At 54.6% G+C, this 23,816-nt stretch overlaps 1 protein-coding gene across 4 annotated transcripts; it reads right to left on the reverse strand.

The window, feature by feature from the left end:
• Positions 1 to 21: 21 nt before the first annotated feature.
• Positions 22 to 14,143, reverse strand: LOC309665995 (transient receptor potential cation channel subfamily V member 6-like). 4 transcript variants are annotated; one of them, XM_082472996.1, is made up of 15 exons: positions 13,802 to 14,143; positions 6,545 to 6,642; positions 6,260 to 6,382; positions 5,747 to 5,884; positions 5,415 to 5,513; positions 5,094 to 5,269; positions 4,443 to 4,592; positions 4,119 to 4,331; positions 3,730 to 3,816; positions 3,553 to 3,629; positions 3,141 to 3,306; positions 2,710 to 2,776; positions 2,083 to 2,351; positions 940 to 1,046; positions 22 to 636 (listed from the first exon to the last, which is right to left on the reverse strand). In XM_082472996.1, the coding sequence occupies exons 1-15, from the start codon at positions 13,927 to 13,929 to the stop codon at positions 366 to 368; spliced, it is 2,169 nt and encodes a 722-aa protein (XP_082329122.1). In that variant the 5' UTR covers positions 13,930 to 14,143; the 3' UTR covers positions 22 to 365. The 4 variants fall into 4 exon arrangements, with proteins under 4 accessions (XP_082329122.1, XP_082329120.1, XP_082329123.1 ...); XM_082472994.1 differs by lacking the exon at positions 3,141 to 3,306 and having other exon boundaries at positions 3,553 to 3,816; positions 13,802 to 14,061; XM_082472997.1 differs by lacking the exons at positions 6,545 to 6,642; positions 13,802 to 14,143 and having other exon boundaries at positions 5,747 to 5,879; positions 6,260 to 6,376.
• Positions 14,144 to 23,816: the final 9,673 nt, after the last annotated feature.

Raw genomic sequence — 23,816 nt, forward strand, 5'->3', positions numbered from 1 at the left:
CTGCAGAGAAGGATGCGCAAGGAGAGCAGGAAGGACTTTATTGGAAGGTAGGAGGTGTCTTCCCCCCGAGGCGGTACCCATCCCCTCATTACACCTTTCCCCAGCCTCCTCTGCCATCTTCAGCTGTGACACCGGGGTGGAGACCGGTGCCCGAGGCAGCAAGCCTTTCTTAAAGTGCTTTGCTCAGACATTGCAGCCGCCAGGGTGGGTGAAGCTGGGTCCTTCTTCGCGCTGGGCCCTGTGCTTACCGTGAGGCGTGGGCCTGCTCCTTGGTTTCCCTTTATTGTGTTCTACTCTCTGGACCTGGCCGATGAGAGGTCTAGGCTTTTCTTGATGCTGCCGGGCACCAAGGTGGGCGGAGGCACTCAGATCTGGTACTCCCAACCCTCCCCGTCCTCCAGAGCCCTGTTCACCATCCCCCTCCGCTCTCTCCTCCGGGTCGCTTCCCGCAGCCTCCCCCAATTCATGCTGCTGCGGGAAGTACTTCGAGACACCGAGGGGGCAGGAAGGGACAGGTGGGGGCTGAAGGGGCCGCCCAGCCACCGTCCTTCCATGTCATCTTCGGAGCCTGGGTTGCAGAAGGCCTGCGCGTAGCGCCGGACACGCTGCCGGTTGAGATCCCGTCTGTCTTCCACCCTGGGGGGAAGGAGGAATTGATGGAAAGGCTGACCCTGGACCAGCCCGTCTCCTGGCCCCGCCCAACCCTACTGCTGGTGCCCTTTTCCCTTGTCCGCAGCCCGAGTGGGCACAGGGGCTGCCAGGCCTCGGGAAGCAGCACAGAGCCGAGTCCAGCAGCTCTGGGGATGCTTTCAGGGCCCAGGAACCTAGCAGGCCCCCTTCTCCCAGTGAGGCCTGAAGCCCAGGGAGCACACAGGCCTGCACAGGACCCGTGGGGGCAGGAGGTTGAGCAGAGGGGCGCCAGTCCCCGCTGTCACTCACCGCAGGAACCAACGGTCCCCCAGCCCGAACTTGAGCCCGCAGATCCCGGAGCGAGGCCACAGGCAGCGAGGCAGCTTCTTTTCCAGCATCACTGTGGTGGCCACGACCTGCGTGTGGGGACAGAAGAGGATGAAATCAGAGGCTGGGTGCGGACCAGGAGAGGAGAGGACGCCAGGCAGAGGGACAACAGTTGAGCAACATCTGGGAAACTCATGGTTTCCCAGAGGTGACAACACCCCTGAGCTGGGGAGGGCAGCGCCAGCTTTGTCAGCCCTCTTCTGCGGGAGACAGTGGGTGGGCCTTGAGCCCTACAGCACTTCACCCGTGACCTGACATCCAGGCCAGGCTGGTCCTGCAGCAGGTGGGGAGACCTTGCCCCAAGGAGACAGGAAGGAGGGCGGAGCAAAGAGAAAGGGTCCGCAGGGCTACAGAATATTTTGACCCTACAGATGTGAAGGCCACTTAGAAACACAGACGTCCTGCAGAGAAATCTCATATCAATACATTCGCAGGGAAGAAAATATTTTCATCAGCAAACCCTGTTTAGCCAGATTAGGGTTTTTTTTAACTCCATTTTCTACACAACACAGTTAGATGCCATCCAATTTGAGGGATTTCCATTTACTTTGCTGAAATTATTTTTGTTGAGATAAATTATTTTGTATTTTTAAATGATGATTTGATCCAATTTGTTCTTTTGTCCCCATCACAATTATCTGACTGAAGATAGTTTCTGCTATATAGGGAGTTTGTGTGGCATTATTTTTAACAGGTCCAATTTTTCTGGGTCAAATTTTGAAGACTTAAATATTGCCAGAAAGATGTGATACTCCAGCTTTTTTATTCAGTAACAAAATTTACTGAATGCTTTGGTAGCCACTACTAAGCGTCATTTCTTGTTGATTATTCTAGAAAAGACAGATTTGACTTTTTGAGAAAACTGTGAGGAATTCTTTTCAGCTATTCCAGTACTGCTCAGTTGTATTGCTAATCCAGTTCTGTACACTTTGCATAACCTTTTGTACTGTGCGCTAACCGTCCAAACCTATGGTAGGGACAAAATATCCGGCCTCTGAGTTTGGCCCCGCCCTTGGCAGGAAGGGAATGACTTGCACGAACGCTCCCCGCCACCAGGGGGCTCACCTGGGCCCTCCAGATCTCATCCCGCTCGTGGGCTACACGCCAGTGCGTGTCACCCATCATAGCGATGAGGAGGTTGAGCATGAGCAGAGCGGCGATGACGGCGAAGGCAGCATAGGTGACGCTGTACATGAAGGGCAGGTCCACGCTGTAGTTGGCAGGGCCATCGATGATGGTGAGGAACAGCTCGAAGGTGCTGAACAGCGCCATGGGGTAACTGTAGAAATGGCCCAGCTTGTTCGGGTCCTCTGTCTGGAAGATGATAAAGAAGGCTGCTCCGCCCCAGGGGGTGAGAGTTAGTTACATGTGAATAAACCATAGCCAGCTCTATGCTGCCCATTTCAGTGCTGTTTTCCTTCCTCTCCAAAGTCACCAGCCCAGCCCTGCCTCACTCTGCACTTTGGGTTCTTTCACTCCCTTAGTTTCCATGTGGCTCACCCTCCTGATCCCAAGAGCCACCGCCCCCTAACACTCCCGAGGGACAGCCAGTCCTTAGATCCTACGGCCTCCTCTTACCTCTGCCTACCTTCCCACCTTCCCCACCCCCACCCCCGCCAAGTTTATCCAGAGGTACTCTGTGCTGTCTGTCTAGTTTCCTCCAGCCCAGGGCCCCCATCTCAGACGATGTACCTGAGGCAAAGCCCAGGATGACCACCGCCATCAGCCAGCAGAATCTCATCAGATCGCCAAAAATCATCTAGACGGAGGGGAGGAAGGGAGGACAGCTCCACATCAATCCCTTGAGCAAATGCCCCTTTCAGCCTCTAAGAGGTCTAACCCTGAGAAGTCTTAACAGCTCCACCCCTCTCGCATAGGGTTGGCAAACTCGCCTGCTGGCCAAATCTACTTGGTCAGTTTCGGTTGGCCCTTGAACAAGAATTTTACATGTTTAAAGGATTGAAAAAAATTTTGAAGGAGGAAGAGAAAAAAAGGAGAAGAAAATCAGACAGACTGTATGTGGCTCTCCAAGCCTGAGACCTCTGTTATCTGGCCCTTTACAGAAATGTTTGCAGCCCCTGCTCTAGGACCTTTATCTAGAAAGCTTGGGAGGCGGCACAGACCTTCTGGATCATGACGGTGAAGGGGCCCAGCATCTGGAATCCTCGCGCAAAGTACATGACGTTGCACCAGCCCAGCACCAGGGCGAAGGACATGGGCACCACCTCCCCGTTGGTGTTGGTGAGCCTCATCACCATGGTCACCAGCACCATGCAGGCATAGGTGATGCTGGTGGGAGAGCAGGGAGGGGGTGATGAGAGGGAGACTGGGATGATCCTGGAGATCCGAGAGCAAGGGGGTGACGGCAGTGGTGCCCACACACTCAGGTCCAACCTCCGTAAGCTCGACACACAGGGTCACACACACATCAGAGAGGGGCCTCTGGAACTGGGGTTCTCCAGAGGTCAGGGATCCAGGGGGTAAAACTGGAGCCTTGGTGAGGAAAGGGACGGGGGTGAGAGGAAGGAGGCTTACAAGAGGACGTGGAACGGTCCTCCAAGGATGGTCTGTCCAAAGAAGCGAGTGACCCCCACGCGGAAGATGTCTGGAATCTGGAGAGAGGCCAGGAAGACACAAAGGCCCTGTAGACTGAGGCTCGGGCTGGATCCCCGCGGCAGACAGCCTCACCCCCAGATCCCGACCACGCCACACCTCTATGAGAAGAATGATCACAGCTCCGAAGACGGACACCAGCTCCCCCACCAGTCGGAGGTGATCCTCGGGGGTCACATAGGCCTCCTGAGGGGAGAGACATGGTCAGAGGACTCGGGGCTTCCCTGCCTGCCCCTGGGTACAAGTCAGCGTCCCTTGTCTAGGGTCACAAACCAGTCAGATTCTTTTTAACCTGTTAAGTTTGGCGCGCTCAAACTGCTCTTAGAGCATCGGTGTGTTTCTGTGTGCATGTATTTTGAATTTGTGCCTATGTATTTGAGACTTAAGTGAGGGAGAAATGTGGGTGGTAAGACGGGAACGTGACACACGTCTAAGAAAGGGCAGAGAGCTGGATCCCGCCTGAAGCTCTGCTGCTCCTAGGGTGTCACCTGAAGTAGCTTCTGCTGTAGGAGGGTGTTGTCCCGGGGGCCAGTTTGGTTGTCGGTCCTGGGATTGAGGGGGCGGTAGACACAGCACGTGGTAAAGCAGACCATGTACAGCAGGTATATGGCAGCCAGCATACAGAAGTATGGCCACCCATATCTCTTCCACTTGAGGTTCACCAGCTCCTTCACTGGCGTCTGGTCCAGAATCTGGCGAGCCTGCAGCAGAACAAGGAGAGAGCAAGCAGCTCAGAGACCCTGACTCCCCTCCCCCGTTGCTCCCTCCCCTGAAGACCACACCCCCTCCTGCCCCCTCCCCGTATCGCGTACCTCCCGCTTCTTGGAGGTGACGATAAGCTCCAGCAGGGATTGCTGCTGCTCCCCCGAGTCGTCGATCTCCGTGAGGTCGTAGAGCGTGGAGGTCAGCGGCCCGTATGTCCACTGGATGTGCTTCCGTTTTTGCATCAGGTTTTGGAACATCTAAGGTTGGGGGTGGAGGGCAGGTGAGTGAGGCGGAGCAAGCAGAGGGGCCTGCGCAGGGTGTGGCCGGGAAGCTTGCCCACAGCACAGCACCCCCGAAAGGGTGCTCGCTGTTCACTCAGGGGCCACAGCCTTGCAAGCAAAAGACCCCATCTTCATGCCAGCCTCCAAGTTCATCCTCTTCCCCCGTAACTCCCTCTAGAGCTGGGAAACGGGAGGTGAGGGGATGCAGGGCTGCTGCCTGTGGGCTGAAAGGACAGGAGGACGTGGGCATTTCAAACCACTCCAGGGTGGGATCTAGACCCTGTAAGTCCCCAACAACTCAAGGGAGAGAAAGTGGGCAAGAAAGAGAGACAGGGGCTGCAAGAGAAATTCCAATTGAAGCTGAAAACGGGACCTCAGCATCGGGGATAGCTGGTGACATCTATTTCCTCAAAGGGCCAGAAACGTAAGATGAAGGTCAGGAGAAGGACACACTGGAATTGGGGGAGGGTCCCTCACCGTGGTGTTGCCCTCCACTCCAGCCAGCTTGAAGGGGGTGAGGCCCTGGTGATTGGGCACGAGGTCCAGGGACTGCAGGTGGTCCCCACGCCCGTCGTAGGACAGCAGCAGGTTGTACATCTGGCAGGCAAAGGTTTTGTTGGGCTGGAGAACGAGGATGTGCAGCACGGTGTTTCCTGGGGGAGGACGCGGGCTGTCACGTGGCCACGGGGACTAGAGTCCCTGATGCTCCCCATGACCCCCCCCCCCACCCCGGGTGGACCTGAGGGCTGTCCCGGCCCCTCCTGAGCAACCCAGCTCCCCCTCCAGCCCGGCTCTCACCCAGGGAGTCCTGGGCCCGGACGTCAGCGCCGTGCTCAATGAGCAGCCTCACGATCTCCTCGCTGCCCACGCACGCCGCAAAGGCCAAAGGGTACTCCCCTGGGGACGCGGAGGGCCCGCGGCTTGAGAGTGCAGGCTGGGATGGGCAGTCTCTCCAGGGCACTGCCTCTCCCTCCCCACCTCTCAGCTCTGGGCCTGGGGACACTTGGCAGCGGCGGGACGGTGCGGAGGGCGGACCCCTCCCAGCTTCCCCAGGCGTGGAGCCTCCTCCGCCTGCCCTCCCTCTGCTCTTGGCCCCTCCCCATCCTCCCAGCCCTGGCCCTGGCTCTCACCAAAGGAGATGAGATTGTGAGGACCGGGGCAGAAATTGGAGCCTGTAACTCTTGCAGACACGTTGGCCCCGTGGGCGAGCAGGGCTTTCACCAAGTTCACGTTCTGGTTCATGATGGCCATGTGCAGTGCCGTCTGACCTGGACAAGAGAGCTCTTGTCATGGGGTCTGTCACCAGGATCCTGCAGCGGGTCCCTCCCGTATCTCCACAGGGTCCTCTTCACCAGGGCAGCCTTTCGCGGGGAGGATGGGGCGGGGGTTTGCTGGGCCTGGCAGGGTTCCCAGGGGATCCAGCTGCTGCCTGCCTCTTCCCACTCTAGGCCTTTCCATGTCAGGGGTTGGTGCTCGAATGAGCTGCACTGAGGATGCTGAGGAAGAAGGGACATGAAGAGGGGGATAAAGGGGAGGGGGGCTCGCATTCCCTCTTGGTTTCCCCAAATTATCCGCCACCAAGACTGACCTGAAACATTGAGCTGGTCGCTCCTCCCTCCATCCCGAGCCCCTTGGCCTCTCACCTTCATACAGCTCAGAGGTAATGGGCTCGTTGACCAGCTCCGGGACAGCCTCCATCAGTGCGATGGCGGCCTCCAGGTTGTCATAGAGGGCCGCCACGTGCAGTGCCGTCTCCCCCAGGGCTCCTGACATCGACAGAAAGAGTCACGTGGCTTTGCTGGAGCAGGGGAATGGGGACCGGAGAGATTTGGGGGCCCACAGCAGAAGGTCCTGGGGCTATACTGGCAGGAGGCTGGGGGAGGGGGAGCCATGTGCACAGGGCTGACCCGGGAGCAGATGCTCCTTACCTTTCTGGTGGACATCGCAGGCTTCATACTTGAGCAGCTTGCTGAGAGCCTGGACATCGTTCTCTTTGGCAGCTGTGAGGAGAGGAGACTCCCAGATCCTACAAGGGAGGGGAGCACGTCCGCTTGTGGAGCAAGGTCTACCATACCCCTCAGTGGCAACGAATTCCAAAGGTCTTCATCCAGAGAGGTGGGGCCGTTGTGGGGGGGAAAGCGCTGCCTGATCTCTCTTTCTCTGACCCCTTAGTTAACCCAAAGCAACTTTTTCCCCTGTTAGCTTGTGTGGGAGAATGTCAGGAACTGCTTTCCTTTCCCCTGGGTGCTGTGACCAGGGTGTGTGTGTGTGTGTGATCTGTGCACCTGGGGTATAGAGGGAGGAGTTTCAGTTAAAATGCTCATTCACCTCCTGACCTACTGACCTCTGGAGGAACCCTGTTTTAGCTTCACTCAAAGTCTTGAGATTACTCTCCAAGATAAGCTTTGTTTTCATGGGCTAAGGGTACAAGAATTCCTTCCTCATATTTGTGGAGGAGGCCGACATGTGGAGGCTGGCAGCTTTTCCTCCTGTTGTGTCACGCTCCCCTTTTTAGACCTCAGCAAAGCCCTTTCATTCTGCCACTTTCCTTCCTACAACAGCATATTTGGGGGTCAATCAAAAAGCAACCGTGGGTCCTTTTTTTCCTTCTGGCCCCTACATCAGATTATAGTCTCTCCCTACTTCCTATCTGCTTCTCACTTGTTTTAGGCAAAGAATCATCTTCTTTGGCTTTCCAGTTTTACACCTACAAGGAACTAAAAAACCTTTTGTAATAGCAAAACTTACCCCAACTAAGATACATGGGGTCCCTTTTATTTAATTTTCTCTCCTGGCCCAGAACCACTTGGTCTTTCTACGGGAGTGAATGAAATAACACTATTTATCCATAGATGGCCAGTTATGTGAACAGGAGCTCATACACCGAAGAACCCATAGTAGCAGGAAATCGACTCCAGGAGCTGGGGGTGAGTGGGTGCTCAGGACAGGAGGAAAGAGCACGACACGTGCATCTCCCTGAATGCTGGCACCAGCTCCCCGCATCAGGCCACGGAGGCGGCCACCTGTCAGTTCAACATCTCTCTCCGTTCAGCCCCTGCCCCCTCATTCCTGCTTATGTTCATTAATCCACGTCCTCATTCTCTAGGCCAGGATTAGCAAAATATTCTCTTTCCCTACACCCTATTTACCCCAATCCATTCTTCTGGAGGCTGCCAAGATACTCTCTCTAAACGGCAAATGCAACCACAGTTCACAAAAGTCTGATGGGTCCTTAAACACCCAGGAGAAGAAACTCAAAAATCCTCTACAGCCTTTGTGCAACTCCTTTTCCATGCTCTCTTCCTCTCGTTGGCCCTACACCCAGCATTTCAGCCTCACCACCCCAGGGCACACCATCCTCCCCATTCCTGGGCTATAACTCAACTCTCCTTCCACCTGGACTCTATTCCCCCACCCCGCCCTATTCGCTCTCTATTCTGTGCTCGCGAGGCCTGGGAATATGCCCAGCGTATGGCAGACACTCACTGCCACCATCTGTAGAAGGAGTGAATTGTAGCAATGCCAGAAGGTGGTTTGGCTTTACTGCCCTTCCTTATTATCTCCATCAGGCCACCCCCTAAGCCAATCTTAGGCAAACGTATAATCTAAGTAAAAAATAGTATGCTTGGTATGCGCACACAGCTGCAAAACAAGTTTGTTACACCTTCCACCACCCCCCACCCCCTCCACCATCACCACTACCTTTCCCAACAATTTATCCAAAGCCCTCCTTTATAGATGTTGTAAAGCAAGCAGTATTCCCCAACACACACACACACACACACACACACACACACACACACACACACACACACACACACACACACAGCAGGAAGTTTTCCACCCTCTCCTCTGGCCTTACTTTCATTTTAGCATTTTCACTGTGTTCTGTGATTAGCATCTGTCTCTTCCTCTACACTAGGGACCCTTGAGGTCAGAGATCAGCCACTTTCTCATCTTTGTAAACTTTCTCTGCCCCCCTCCAATCAGCTTCTAGTTTTGTGCCCCATTTTGACTAAAGTTTAATGGCAAAGCTAGAAATAAGTCTAAGGGGGCTTCTGACCCAAGTGCAGAGTCTCCTCCCTGCTTCCTAAGACATGAGGGGGGGAGGCTAGTCAGTGGCAGCCCCAAAGATGTCCCTCTTGGTTCTGACACATCTCTGATGCCCATTAATGTCTCTCACAAACCTCCAGTTCATATGTGTTCTGTTTCTGGCCTCTGATGACTGCCCTTCTGGCCTGGGAAGGGCAGGGAGCTACTGTTTGAATGGGGCTTGCCAGATTTACCAAATAAAAACATGAGGATGCTCAGTTAGAGGTGAATTTTAGATACACAGAAAATAAGTTTTTAATATAAGTATGTCTCATGCAATATGTGGGACACACTTATACTAACAACTTATTTGTTATCTGAAATTCAAATTCAACTCTGTCTTGTATTTTATCTGGAAGCCCCAATCAGGTTTATGGAGACCTGGCCTTCTTTGGGTGGCAGACTCCAGAATCCAGCAAAAACGGAGGGCAGTGTCTGAATGGTTCCCAGGGAAGCAGGCGGAGGCATGATTTGCAATAGCATCACAGGGCCACAAGGGGGCAGCCGAGAAAGCCCTTGCTCGCATTCTTGGCAATAAGGCAGATCCCGCCCCCCTCCAACCACCTGCCTACCCTTGTGCCCCATAAAAAAGGTACAAGATCAGACCCATCCAAAGATTCTTGTGCCTGGGAAATTAGTTTCTTCCAAAGCAATCCAGCACAGACGTTTAGATCTGGAGCAAAATCTACACATCTTCACCAGACACCTCCCTACGGCAGGAAGAAGAGACGATATTGCCAAAATGTCTTCTGATTTTAATGGTTAAATTATACTCACTCCCTCCCAGGGGAGAGTTTCACTTTATTTAGTAGAATACTTAACATTACTACCAGAATCTCTTACTTACAAACAGTGATTTAGAGCAGTGGTCCTTAACCAGCGGTGATCCCCTGCCGCCTCCCAAGGAATTTGGCAAGGTCTGGAGACATTTTTGGTTGTCATGACTGCAGGAAGGGGTGCTACTGGCATCTAGCGGGCAGAGGGCAGGGATGGTGCTAAGCTTCTTACACAAGGCAGCCTCCCGTAACAGAATTGTCTGCCCAACATGTCAAAAGTGCCAAGGTAAAGAAACCCTGACCTTGAGGTATAATTATTCATAATCTTTTTAGGAAAGTGATTTTTCACATTAAATAGAGTAAGAAATTCCCTCTGTGTGTTTTCTTACAAATCATTAAATACTCAACTAAGAAAAAAAAGGTGAAGCCTTTCAAGCACCCACTGATTAAGTATTTAATAAAAGACTTAATAAAAGAAATTAGAGACCAGATCTGAAATTATAACGATATGAAAGGTGTTTCTGGAATTTAGAATGTCTTATTTTGCTTGACAATTATAAAATTGAACGGTATGGTTCAATAACGGACTGGTAGAAATGCTGCTATAGCACACTTTCTATAGCGTAAATAAATCATCGATCTTCCCTCAGGGCTCCCTCTGGGCCCCAAGGATCTGTCACTCGCCTTCTCTCCCTGTCCCCTCAGCCCGTCTTCTCTGCCTCCATTCTTGTGGATACGTACACGTCTGTGTGTGCACTCACGTGTGGACCTGCACATGTGGGTGCCGTATGCACGAATGAAGTTTTATATTTGGTTGCTGGGAAACAAGGCAGGATCAAGAGTGTCTAGAGAAGAATTCAAATCTGAATTTTAGAGCTAGAAAGTCTCTAGAAACCTAGTCTACTCTGTTCATGTAATAGATGGAGAAAGAAGCCTGAAGTCCCGAGGTGATTTGTCCAAACAAGTCAGAGGCAGCGCTGGGACTCCCAATGGCCATTTCTCTGTCCCTATTCTCTGTGTTAATCAGGATCTGAAGAGGGGTCAGAGGAGGTACAGGGGACTGGATCCACATGTGTGGGTCCCACTGGTTTCTCCAGGAGCCCCTCCCGGAGGAGCGTGCCAACTGGGCAGGGGAGGGCCACACCATCTAGAAGCCCTGAGTCTGGTTCCCTGGGTGGATCCAGCTCTGATAGGAGGAAGCTCACAGCCCCTCTAACTCCTGCCATCACTGGGACTTGCCTTTTGACTTTCCTTACGTCCTTTTTAATCACAACAGTCCCATGGGTTAAACGTGCTTTTTAGCTTCCAAAGCAGCATCTCACGTATTACCACGTTTGCCCTTTACAGCCCCGTGACACAGGCTGAATCATTCTCTCATTTTTCCGCAAAGGAAACCGAGGCAGCCAAGCCAAAGCCTTGCCAGAAGATCAGACAGAGTTTAAGGCAGAATGCTTGGCCAAGAACCTAGCCTCAGGCTCGCACCGCTCAATTATGTGGTTCTTCTAGTTTTATGGCTCTTCCCAATTTTTCTGGCGGTGGGGGGGAGGTTGGGGAGAGCAGCTGGTGCAGTGACCACAGGTGACGCCAGGAGCAGCCCTGAGTGGGGAGGAGGCGTGCCCTGGCCACTTGGGGCGACCTCCCTCCAGCTCAGGTTCTGGGCGATGGGATGAAGAAGCCAAAGCTCCGAAAAGTGGCTAATTCCAGATTCGGCCGCCTCTCTAGTTGCCAAAACCGCATCCTGCACGTGGTAGATGCACGCTCCTGCGGGGGTCGTTGCTGAGGCAGAGAGTCCTAATGTGCTGCAGGGTCCCAGCACTTACTTTTGACAGACACGCCAGTTCACAGATATTAATACAGGGATCTATCTAAACAGAAAAGAACCCCCAGTGTTCCCTGCCTTTTGCCAACTAGTGGGAGGGCGACCATGCCAGCGAGGGGGTCGGGGGAGGGTCAGGTTAGGCAGACAGACCCTGCAAGCTGCTCAGCACACCCCACACCAACCAAAATCAGAGCCTGCACTGCCCTCCTCAAGGGCCCCATGATGCTCGTTCACAGCCTTCTTAGAACACTCGCTAAGCTCACTTTTAACCCAAGTCGATACCTACTGGTGCATTTTGCCCGTGAGAACGCGAGCTTCTTGAGGGCAGAGAATGTGTCATGTTCATTTCTGCAAACCTAGCTGAGAGTTTTACACTCCATGTCTAGTACATTGCGTCTCAGGGAATAAGACGATGCAAAGCTGAGAGAGATGATGCAGAGGAAATGAGAGAAAGTGACGGTTCAACTTGGATCCCAACAATATCCATTTAAGCAGAGGGAGCGGCGACAAAGACCCAAGAAGAGTCTACCAGAGGAAGAGGAATGCTGGGTTCCCCGTATTCCTGGAGAGACCTGAATGGCTCCCTTCTCGCTAGACCGTGCTCCACCCCCAACCCCACCCAGGGCCCCCCTCTGCTCACTCTGGGTCTGCCTCATTCCCAGGGGGTGGGGGGATGGTAACAGGCCCTTCTCACCTGGCCATGCTCTCCTCACTCACATGGTCAGCTCATGTGTGTCTAGCTGCCCACAAATCTTTCCTTAAGCTGGGTGATGGCACAGCCTTGGACACTCCCCTTCCCGGCACTTTCAGGTCCTTCTGGGGAGTATCCACCCAGAGGGGAATCAATATCCCAGGATCCTGGTGTCCCGGAAGAAGGGGGTCAAAAAACTGTGGAATCAGACAGGGGAGATCAGGAAGGGGGGAGAATCCCTCCAAGTGGTGACATCAGGCCTTCCTAGCCCAGGCCTGCCAGAGGAAAGCCCACCAGACGTTCCTAAGGAACAGGGGCAGAAAAGACAAGGGAAAGCAGCCGCGGGCTCCAGCCCGGGTCCTTCACTCTGTCTTTGCCACACATAGGCACACAGGGAGCCTCTGCCACCACTTCCAAGCCCCCAGGCCTTTCTGGGCTCCCGCCTGGCTCCCCCAGGCCCCAGGGTCCCGAGAGTGGGAAAGAGATGAATGGAACCAGTGATGGCCCGGTCTCCGACAACAATACCATACTGTTGCCTCAAGATGTCATCGGCCAAACATGTGCTCAGCCCCCACTCTCCCAGGCCTGGGGGGAGAGAGGTGGGCAGCTGGTGTGAGAGCTGGGAAGCCAAAACTCAAAAAAGGAGCACGTCTCCAACCCTGAATCCTTGAGCAAAAGAAGGAAAACCGCAGGGCCTCCAGACAGCCCCCAGCCTCCCCGTCAGCTCAGGCAGACCCCTGCGCTTGGAGATGGAGAAGGACCCTCAGACGCAAACACTTTGGACCTTCCCCTTTGAATAGACATAATATCTGCCTTCTTAGGGGCCCAGGAAAGTCCCAAGAGGAGGACTTCCTTCTAGCCTGCCAGCCCCTGGGTGGGGAGATCACAGAGGCTCTGCAGAAGAAACCACACACTGGCGTGGCCTCAAGCTTTCTCCCTGCCCCGCCTCTCCGGTTCCCAACTCTAAGCTGCCATGGAGGTGGGAGGAGTATCAGACGAGTTTAAGGCAGTTTCCAGGGGCTGGAAGCAACAAGTGAGATTGACTTCGGGCTCAAACTCTAGAGCCTCTCAAATTCCTCAACCTGCATTTGACAGTGAGTTCTAAGCACATCTGGAATTTGGGCCCGTTACCCATGCCCCTCTCCCTCTAGCAGAGGGTAATACATTTTAGGGCTGGGTCCCAGCTTTGTTGTCTCCATACCAACCCCCCTCTATCTGCCCCAAGAGTCTGACCCAGAGAAGGGCCTGGGTCAATGGCTGATGCAATAAATGCACAGGAATGATTAGCAAATTCTGTCTGCTTTTGTGGTTACTAGTGCCTGCAGTTCCCTCTCTGCTCCATTCGTTCACTCATTCATTCCCACATGTGTACATATATGTGCTATGTGTTTCTGTCCAAGAGACTGTTCTAGGGCCAGGGGGTAGAGATATAAAGCACCTCCAGGCTGCAGGTCTATGATGCCATAAGCCTTCCCAGGCCCAGCAAGGTGCCTGGCCTTCCGGGAAGTACTCACAAGAGGCTTCCCTCATTGATTGGATCTCAAAGATAGCAAACACCTGTGTCACCCATGCCAGCCCCCTCCCCTTCCACCTGGCGTCCTGGGGCGCTAGCCCCACAGGCCAAGACCCCTGAGACAAAATGCTCCCAAGGAGTCAGGCCTGGAGGAAGTCTGCCCAGACAGAGGTGCCGAAAAAGGCTTGGGGCCGGGGCGCGGGGCGGGGGGGGGAGAGGGGAGGGGAGCAGAGGGAGGAGGGGGAGGGGGTGGGGGGCAAGCCTGGGGTGCAGGGGGAGCAGCTTGAGGCTCACCTCTTCTGCTGCAGCAGGTACTCATCATCTCGCCTCCGAGCCCATGACTCCTGTCTCTGGAACCACCTACGGAACTTTCTCCACAGGCAGAGAATGTGCCCCTTCTCCCCGGGCAGCGGCAACCCCATGGAGTGTAGGGCCGGCTCCTTGCGGGGCCTGGGGCCAAGGCCAGACCCCGCCTAGACTCAGCCCTGGGGCCACATTAGCAGCCCCTAGGGCCGGCCCGCCCTCTCCCCTAGAGGTCCCGTCTAGGGTCTCCCAGGTGCACCAGCCGGACACAGAGGCCTCCGAGTTTGTTACACTTGGCAGAGCTGGGACTCCCGCCACTGGGGCTTCTCCGGCAGGAGCTCCTCCTGGGAGTAGCAGACACTCCCTCACTCCTCCCAAATTACCTGAGATTTAAAGAGACAGGCCAGCAGGTCTGCCTGCTGTCAGGGGCCTGGGTAAACTCCCTCTCCACCTGGGTCACTCCCCCTGCCCCCAGCCAGTGCAGGGAGCGGAGGCCTTCTGAGAGAATGGAGAGGCCTCCTTGGACTTTGGGACACCCAGTGACCTTTTATAGATAGGCCTGGACAGGTCAGTCTAGCCTGAGAGACTCGAGTCAGTGAGGGAGGAGAGGGAGGGATCAGGCAGGGCAGTGGGTTTGAGGGGCCCGCGGTCCCCAGTGAACACACCTTCCCCACAGGGTCTCTTGGGCCTCCCGTCCTGGAGACGTAGCTTTGCTTAATCTCTCGCCTGGCCCAGAATAGGGACATAAATACTGAAAACTCTCACTCCCCTCACCAACTGGTCCTGTAAAGGGCCAGACAGTAAATATTCTAGGCCTTGCAAGCTGCATACAGGCATACGGAATCTGACACACATTCCTCTTTGTTTGTATAGCCCTTAAAAGACGTAAAATCCATTCTGAGCTCACGAACCAGGGCAAAAAATGACGCTGTGGGCAGGATGTGGCCTCCTGGACAGAGTTCGCGGACCGTTAGTCCGGAATTCTAGACACGGTCCCCAACACGACACATCAGGGGTGGGCTGCCAAGTAACATACAGGACAATCAGTTCAATTTGAATTTCAGATAAACAACAAAGAACTTTTTAGTATAAATATGCCCCAAATACTGTAAATGTTTTCTCTGGCAACCTCCAGTGGAGACAGCATTTACTCGCCCACTACTGCCTGCCGGACCCTTAACTAAGTCTTCCCACGTCAACTCACATTGAACCTGTGAGGCAGGTATTATTATCAGCGTTTTACCAATGGAAGAAAAAACAACAAAGCTCAAAGTGGTAAAGGAAATCACCCAAGGTCATAGAGCCCATTGTAGCAAAGGCCAGATTCAGCCCACTCCCCTGATGCCAAAACCCCCGTCTTTCTGCCCTACCACATTCCCTCATTGCAACTGGCAAAGAGCGTTCCAGAAAGAAGGGACCTGCACAGTCACACTGAAGAGTGATGACAGGAAGCACGGCCCATCCCGGTCCCACAGCACAGGACTCTGATGAGAGCAAGCTGGGAGCCCTAAGAAGATTCCCCTTCCCCCTGGAAAGGAACGGAGGCCCTGGCTTCTGCCCAGCCCACGCGCGAGCCAGGAACCCGATGGCCTGGGCCTGCAGGGTGACAGGTATGTGTGGGTCACTCGCAGGCTTCAGAGCCTGTTTTTTCCTACCCGTCTCTGATTCAGAGAGCTGGAGGGTACAGCAAGGGGTGTGTGTGTGTGTGTGTGTCTGTGTGTGTGTGTGTGTCTGTGTGTGTGTGTGTCTGTGTGTGTGTGTGTGTGTGTGTCTGTGTGGTCTGTGCCTGTGTGTGCACCGGTGCATTGTGTGGAGGGGGGAAGGGAAGCTTAGGTGCAGGGGTGGGGTGTCTCTGTGGGCGGGCGGAGGAGGGCCACCCTCAAATCTAAAGAGACAGCAGCACTTCTGTTCCTGCTGTTGGGCCTAAGCCCAGGCCACAGAGCCTGAGCAAACAGTGCCGATGATTAGCTGCTTTCCCCACCCACCCAGGGGTCAGTGGGTTCGGGCTGGGTAGGAGGAAGACGCTGGAACCGAAACCTTGAACCCAGGACCTTTGTGCCCATTAAGCCAGCGTGTGTCTGCCTGCCGACCCACCCACCTTCTCTGTCCTGCTGGGCTCCAGGCAAAGACCCCCATTCAGGATAAGGCACTGAGGTATTAGTCATGGCGGGGAGGGGACCTCCAGGAGGACCCGGCAGCCACTGCCAACTTTCCTTTCCTTTCTCACCTCTCTCCACCTGGTGCTACCTTTGCAGGGTCACCAGGGCAGATGGGAAATCGAAAACAGACTCAAAATAGGTGTGGAGGGCTGCGGCCCAGCCCCGACTGGGAGCCCCGGAGCTGCGGAGGCTGAGTTCTCTCTTGGGGGCATGGTCCCTCCACCTGGCACAGCTGATATTGCTTGTTTGTTTTTAATATCTATTTATTTGTTCGTTTGTTTATCTGGCTGTGCCAGGTCTCACTTGTGGCACATGGGATCTTTGTCGCGGCACGCGGGATCTAGTTCCCCGACCAGGGATCGAACCCGGGCCCCCTGCATTGGGAACGCGGAGTCTTACCCACTGGACCGCCAGGGAAGTCCCCAGACTGATATTTTGGAACAAGTAATTCTGTAGCAGGGGGCGGTCCTGCACATTTGGAGGATGTTTAGCCGCCACTCACGGGTGACAGCAGCACCCCTGCCCCACCGCTCAGCTGTGACCATCAAAAGTGGCTTTAGGCATTGCCTGAGGTCCCCCAGGGAGCAAAGTACTCTCCCTTGAGAACAACTGATTTAGGGCCCAAAAGTGTTTGCATATAATTTTTTTCTGGTTTTGTCCCTCTGTGTTTGCTCCATGTATTTCTGTGTTTCCCTCTGGTTTTCCTCTCTCACTGCTTCTGTCTCTCTGCAATTGTATCTGTTCCCTTGGTCTCTGTGATGGAGACTGTGGGGTGTGTGTGCGTGTGTGTGCATGTGGTGTATGCTCTGGGGTGTGTGTGTGTCTGTGGCCATGACTCTTGAGTGGTCTCTCTGTGGAACCCTGGGTTTCTTTCTCTTGCCCTCCGCCCCTGTGTTTGTTTCCCTGTCCGGCTTACTGTGTCACCCCATCCCTGCTCCCTGCGTCCTCTTGCGGGGTCTCTCCTTAGCTGGGCTGTCAAGTGCAGGGCTGGCTGGGCAGGCCAAGAGGCTGCAAGGATGGAGCCAGGCCGGGGCAATGAGGTCAAAGCCGCCTCTCACTCAGCTTGGAGTTTGTTCCAGTCACTGGGTTCGCAAGCCCTTGTGTGCCAGCTCATAAAGCCTGCACGGCAGCAGATGATAGGTCAGCGGGTGCGCACACACACACACACTCACACACACACACACACACACACACACACACACACACACACGTCACAAGCTCCACCCAGGGGCTCAGCCAGGATGGTGTTCTGCTTCGGTGTCTAAATTCCCGGGAGCCAGGTAAGCCGGGCTCTGGAGCTGGATTTCTGGCCGCCTGGATGGTAGTTTGTGCTAAAAACCCTCCAAGGTCCTTTTCAACTCAAACATCCTGTGATTCTGAAGAAACATGAGTCACATGGGGTTCCACGTGTACACACGGTCACCTCGGCCTGCACAGGTCCGGAGGTCTGAATTGTGGCAGAGGCCTCGTGCACTTTTCCCCGCTACGTGACCTTAGTCCCTGATCCCCTCTTTTCATTCCAATTGCTAATTGTAGCTCCATCCCTTTGCCCCCCTTTCTTACAACCTCTCCATCCTCATCCTTGAGCCACTCACACCATGGGGGACGTTGTGTAGGAGCTGTTGACTATCTGCTTCCTTGGAGAGACCTGGGGAAGGCCTTGCAGCTAGTCCTGCCTCCCCAGATATGTATGTGCACATTATTTGACACATGTTTCCGTGGGGCATGTTTTATGTCAACTGAATCAGTATGTCTTAGCAATGTTTTAGAAGGCTCGTTTGTGTTTGCATATGTGTCTGTTTCCTAGCATCCTCATAATTGTCTGTAAATTTTAAAGTCCCTAGGCATTGGCCCTCCTAGACCCTTACCCCGTTGCACAGGGTGCCAGAAGGGCACAGATGGCCGTATGGATGTGAGCACCTTCCTCTCCCCCTGTCTATTTCTCTCCACCGCCGGTCAGTTCTCCCCCTCCCACCCCACCTCTGCAGGAAGATTGATCAGCCTTGACAGCTCTCACTTGGTTTCCAATCTCCTCCCACTGCTCAGTGATTCTGAACATCTTGTTTCCTAAATCACCCATCCAGGAGGTGACAGGGAAGGGGGTGGGTGCTGGTTTGGGGAGAAGCAGGTACTGGCTCTCCTGGTTTGTGAGAGGCTTGACGCTTTAGAGGGAGCCCCGCGGAGCTCTGACCCGACCCTAACTCTCTCTCGAGGTCTCTGCAGGCTGGGGTCAGGACTCGTAGTCCCAGCGTAGCCCCTCTGCAGACACGGCAGGGTGCAGAAGGGTGTCCAGAGCCTTCCCAGGGCAGAGCCTCTGGTCCTGCTGGCCAGGCTTCCTAGAGCCTCTTTTTTCCTCCCTCTCTTCCTGCTCAGACCCCAAGCCCTCTCCCTTCCACAGCCAGACCCCTCTGCTCTGCCGTCTCCCTCCATCTGCTTTTACCCACCTTACCTGATCAGAGGCGCTCTGCTTGCAGACCCAGAAGTCAACCAGGAACGCAGCTGCTGAAGCGTGCACAGCTCCCAAAGGACTTTCCAAATATGCCCAAGGGAGCCTGGTTTCTGGAAGAGGCACAGAGGGAGCAACTGATATGTAATCAGAACAGCTGCGTTCCAGCTCCATTTTCGCCAGAAATCACGGTGGGACCTCGGCCCCATCACCTTTTAGTGTCCTGATCTGCAAAAATCAGGACTCTTAAGTTCTTAAGATTTCCTGTTCCTTTCAACACTCTCTGCTCCCCCAGGCGGCCCCCCTCAGCTTCCACATGCAGAGAGGATGGAGGTCCAAAGGGACCCTTTATCAGAAAGGGCTCTTATCTCTCAGGTGAGATCTGTCTGACTCCGAATCACAGGGGCAGATGCTCCAGCGAGCAGAGAGGAGAGAGGGAAGGGAGGGAGAACACGGGCACACAAGGCCTCTGATCATCCTCTAGCCTTATACGTTTCAGGATCCTGTGGTCCTGAGTGGGGAGAGGGCGAAGCTCCCCCACCACGGGGATTCCTAGGGCTCCGGACAGCCAGCCAGAGCTGGGGCTGGGGACCAGGTGTGTGGTCCTTCTGACCAGGCAAGTGTGGCTGGCTCTCCCCTCGACTCCACTCCGCTCTGGGCAGTGTCCCTGGACACTGGGCTCGGGGCGTGTGGGAAGGGAGTCTTGAGGCCACTAAGCCTCAGGGAAACAGCAACGGTTTCGCGTTCAAGAGACAGGATCTAGCCATTATCTCGAATCGGATCATTGCTATTAAAACTCCGAGCCCATGGGAGGTTGGCATTGACGTATACACAGTACTATACATGAAACAGATAACTAATAAGAACCTACTGTATAGCACAGGGAACTCCACTCAATGCTCTGTAATGACCTATATGGGAAAAGAATCTAAAAAAGAGTGGATATATGTATATATATAACTGATTCACTTTGCTGTACAGCAGAAACTAACACAACAGTGTAAATCAGCTCTACTCCCAACAAAAATTCAAAACCAAGACAAAACAACAACAACAACAACAACAAAAAACCCCAAGCCCAAAGCAAAACCCTTTTCCAAAAGCAGGTGTGCAAACCGTAGCCTTTCCAGCAGCCCTGCAGTGGCAGCATTTTATTGGCCATCTCCCCCCCAGTTTGTCCCCACCTGCACTTTTTAGTCTCTTTCTCTCCCCCCGCAAACAACCTCAGTGAAACAGCAAACGGGGTAATGATAAGAATGCTCAGATTCTACTTATTTAGCCCAAGCACTCACCCGAACACGCCACCACCTCGGTCATAAAAACCAAGCGAAAATGCCAGGCCTGTTATACAAGCAGCGACAGTAGCTGCAGGTCGGGGAGGAATGGTGGGAGCAGGCAGGCACGCTGGGTCTGAGGGTCGGGGAGCAGGAGTGAAGGAGCAGGGTCAGGGCAGCGCAGGGGTGAAGGAGCAGGGTCAGAGCAGCACAGGGGTGAAGGAGCAGGGTCAGAGCAGCGCAGGGGTGAAGGGGCAGGGTCAGAGCAGCGCAGGGGTGGAGGGAGCGCGCTGGGGGCCGCTGCCTAAAGACCCCACCCAAGAGGCAGACCTGACCTGAGGGGGGCTCTTTGCCTCCTCTTCGCCCCCCTCGATGGAGAGGCGGCCGGCAGAGGGGGTGGGTCTCCCCTTGGACTGTGGGGCAGCGCCAGGCTGGGGCTCGAGGGGCCGGGCAGATACCTGAGGGGGGCGGGGTCGGTGGGAGGCTGAGAGGAGGGGGGAGAGGCCAGACCAGGGGGCCAGGAGGTGGCGTCCCGGCTGGGAACAACCGAGGGACAGAAGCCAAACGCTACGTTCTCCAGATAGATGGCTCCTGAGCAATTCTGGCCCTACGTAGGCAGGTCCCTGGTCAGCCACGGCAATGACAAGCACAAGGAAATAGAGAAAGCGACCTTAGCCCTTCTGCACCTTCCCTCACTCCCCTGCCCCACTGCCTAGGCTTCTGGGACCCGGTGCCCTCCCGGGTGTAAGACCCCCGTGCACGTGGGGTGTGGCCGCGGGCTCTGCTTCAGCACAGGTGCGCTGGGACCTGTTGGGGGGCCCTGGCGGGGTATACAGTGAGCTCCTGATAAGATCGGCTCACAGGCCAGGAGGGGTCAGTCCAGCATCCACAGGCTCTGCCCTAGGGGCAGTTCTCAGGCCACTGGCTCCCCTCCCTGACCCCTCCCCCTTCTCCAGGACATGCTGACTCCCAACTCCAAGAGCTGACTTTGACGTGTCCCCAAGCTACAGGGAAGTCCAGAAACCGGTATGCAGTTGGGGCTAGGCCTAAAATCTTTGTGCACGGGCCAGAGTGCCGGAAACCTCCGAACCCTGGGCTGTCCACTGGAGTGTACGCTGGAGGTGCCAGTGTGTGATTCTGCGGCCAAGGTTGTGCCCACCATCGAAGGTGGCAGATGGATGTACTAAAATGTTTACTGTCAGAGGTACATGAGGGCCTGTAATATCAAGCTAAGATGTCCCTGCAGTTCTTCTTGCTGCAGACTTGGTGCAGAGGGTAGCCCTCTACCCACTGGGTCTAGATTTGTCCATCTGTCCATACAGATGGGCAAGGGAACCATCGTGGCGCTAGGTCTCTCCAGGAGCCCAGAAGCCACGGCTTGTCCTGCTCTGCCCTGGTGAGCTCTGTGACCTCACTCACAGAATCTCTCTGAGAATCAGCCTGCTTGCCCGTAAAATGCAGATAACAATCCTGCTGCAGGATTTCTTCTGTAGGGTTGTTGTTAGGATTAAAGAAGATAATGAACATTAAAAATTCTATATACCGAACAGTGTCGTGTGAATGACTGAGAGTCATTTGCTTTATCGTCTTTGCTTGGGAGGGAGTGTTTGAAATTGAACACATCCAGGAAATAACTTCCAGATGTCAGAGCTGTCTTGTCTCTGGGCCCTGAATCTCGTGGTGGAAGGAGCACAGGCCTTGGAGCCGGATACCACTGGGTTCAAACTCTGCTAATTACTAGTTGAGTGATCTTGTACAGTTAAGGTCCTCCCCCTCTGAGCCTCAGTTTCCCATCTACGAAATGAGCAGTCATACACACTTGACCTTTGGCAAGGAACTCACCCTCTCTGGGCTTTAGTAACTGTCTGTAAAAGAATAACACCAGCTAACGTGCAGGCCTATTACGGGACTCAGATGAGGCAGGTGTGGCAGGTGCCTGGCCCGTGGCAAATGCACAGTAATAGCCTCTGTTCCTATTCCCTCATTCTTCTCTTCTGCTGCTGTTTTTGTCCCTTGGAGCCCTTTAGGTGACCAGCTTACCCTCCTGTGGCCAAATCCCAGAGCCCAGCCAAACTCTGGCTGGTCCTGTTACCCCACACAGGGGGGTTTCTGTATCATTCATCCCATGGACCTCACCCCCTCTCCCTCCCAAGAGACTGTTTAAATTGGGACTTCCCTGGTGGTCCAGTGGTTAAGACTCCACACTTCCACCACAGGGGGCATGGGCATTGGTCGGGGAACTAAGATCCCACATGCCACGTGGTGTGGCCAAATAAATAAATAAATTAAAATACTAAAAACAAAGAGAGAAAGAGAGACTGTTTAAATCAAACTCCCTTGTTCCCTGATGAACTAAGTAGGGAGAAATTAGGGTCTATGGCGTTTCCCTGACGCCAGCTCTGTAACCATGTCAATCTTGCCCCAGTTCAGGAAAATGCCACACGTTAATAATCTGGTTTGTAAACTCGAGCTCATTCCTTGAAGCTCAACTCCAAGGTCACGTTCTCCCTTTTCTTCCCTCTGCACCCATCGTCATGCTACCACGTGAGTCCCAGCCCACCTTCCATTCTGCATGCCCTTCCTGCAAAAAACTGCACCGAATTAACACTGTCCCTTGACCTGGCTGTCTGCCGCTTCTTACTTGCAGAGCCTCGGAGGAAGAGGCTAAATCACACCGTGTTCTTCTCTCTCCCCGTCCGAGAACCTGGCACAGAGTATACGTTGAACTGTGTTTTATGCAGAATGATCTGTACCAAGGAAATTGCAAGCTATTGGCTTGGCCAAAAAGTTCGTTCTGGTTCTTCCATAACCTCTTACAGGAAACCCAAACGAACTTTTTGGCCAACCCAATATTTGGTGGGTGCCTGTCCTTTCCGAGGCCCCAAAGGCTAAGGTAGGGCTCAGTGTGCAAGGGAGGGGCCCAGAGGTGACAGAGGAACAAGGGAAGGTGGCAGGGGGCCACGTGTATGTGGGTGGTGTACATCAATCCCCAGCCACACACAGAGAGAATGGCTTCTGCCATTGAAAGGGTAACGGGCCTGCGGAAGGGGGGCAGGGAGCAGCGGCTGGGATGAGGGGAGGGTGCCGCCTGCGTGCAGCAGAGACCCCTGTGCCTGCAGCCACTCTCTCCATCCCACCTGCTGCTCCTGAGCCCCCACTCCTGGCTGGCCTGGGACTCTGGGGTGGGGTGGGGAGTCATCACTGATGGAAGCCTGAAGCCATGGGGCCTGGGAGCCGTCCCCTTCTTGCCTACCAGGTTACCCGCAGAGGGAGAGAAGAGATGAAAAGCGGAGGCTTCCGGAAAAAACAGGAACGATTGGCAGCTGTTTCCTCTAGACCTGTGAGGCTGGGGCGAGCTGGGGCCTGAGAATCCCTGGCAGAAGAGACTAGCCAGACATGTGGGGTAACATGCTCTGACCCAGGGGCAGGAGACAGTCTCCAAGGCCTGGGTCAGAGGTCAGTGACCTCCATGGAGCCAGACGCTGATACATCTGTCTGTCTCCCTTACCTTCTTATCTCTGCATCTGAAGGCCTGGCCCGGAGAGAGATGAGTGGCGAAGGCCTGAAAGAGGACAAGTAGGAGAAGGCAAAGGTACTGCAATCACAACTCCTTCCGTCACTGAAATGCTAGCAGCTCACGTGCTTTCCTGTGGGTGCTGCTGTTTGATGATCACAATCACAGCAGGTAGACAGGTCAGAAGTCATCAGCTAATCCCATCGCAGAGCAGGAACCAGACACTGGGTTTTGACCTGTACCCATCACCCCCGAAGGGCCCTGGCTGTCCAGTGGGGCTGCTCCTGGGGATGAGGAAGTTGGCAGAGGGCAGCGGAGTGGCCCTCAGGTTAGCCCAGCACCCAAGGCAGCCCCTGGCCAATGAATTCGGAGGTGGTGGCAGCGGGGAGGGTGGCAGCGATGGTGTCTGCTGGAAACTTGCGCCAGCGCCCCTCAGTCGACTCCACAGCTTGATCGGGAAGGAGTCAGCAAGCAAGCAGCGGAAGGAAGCGAAGCGAACCGCTGGCACCTGTGCTCACACAGCAGCCCCTCCCACAGACGCCTGCCGCCGCACAGGTGAGCGGGGACCCCCTGTCTGCAGCCTGGCCTGGCAGAGCCCCCGCTCCGGCCCCGT

This window comes from Balaenoptera physalus, assembly GCF_965194825.1.
Source record: "Balaenoptera physalus genome assembly, chromosome: 8".
Lineage (NCBI taxonomy): Eukaryota > Metazoa > Chordata > Mammalia > Artiodactyla > Balaenopteridae > Balaenoptera > Balaenoptera physalus.

What these genes read in the sequence shown, in the direction of transcription:
- LOC309665995 (XM_082472996.1), bottom strand. Translation starts at nt 13,929, where the DNA reads ATGGGGTTGCCGCTGCCCGGGGAGAAGGGGCACATTCTCTGCCTGTGG. An exon ending in CCGGGCCCAGGACTCCCTGG is followed by an intron (nt 5,270 to 5,414) that starts GTGAGAGCCGGG and finishes GTCCTCCCCCAG; the next exon opens with GAAACACCGTGCTGCACATC. An exon ending in GAGTGGAGGGCAACACCACG is followed by an intron (nt 4,593 to 5,093) that starts GTGAGGGACCCT and finishes CCCCAACCTTAG; the next exon opens with ATGTTCCAAAACCTGATGCA.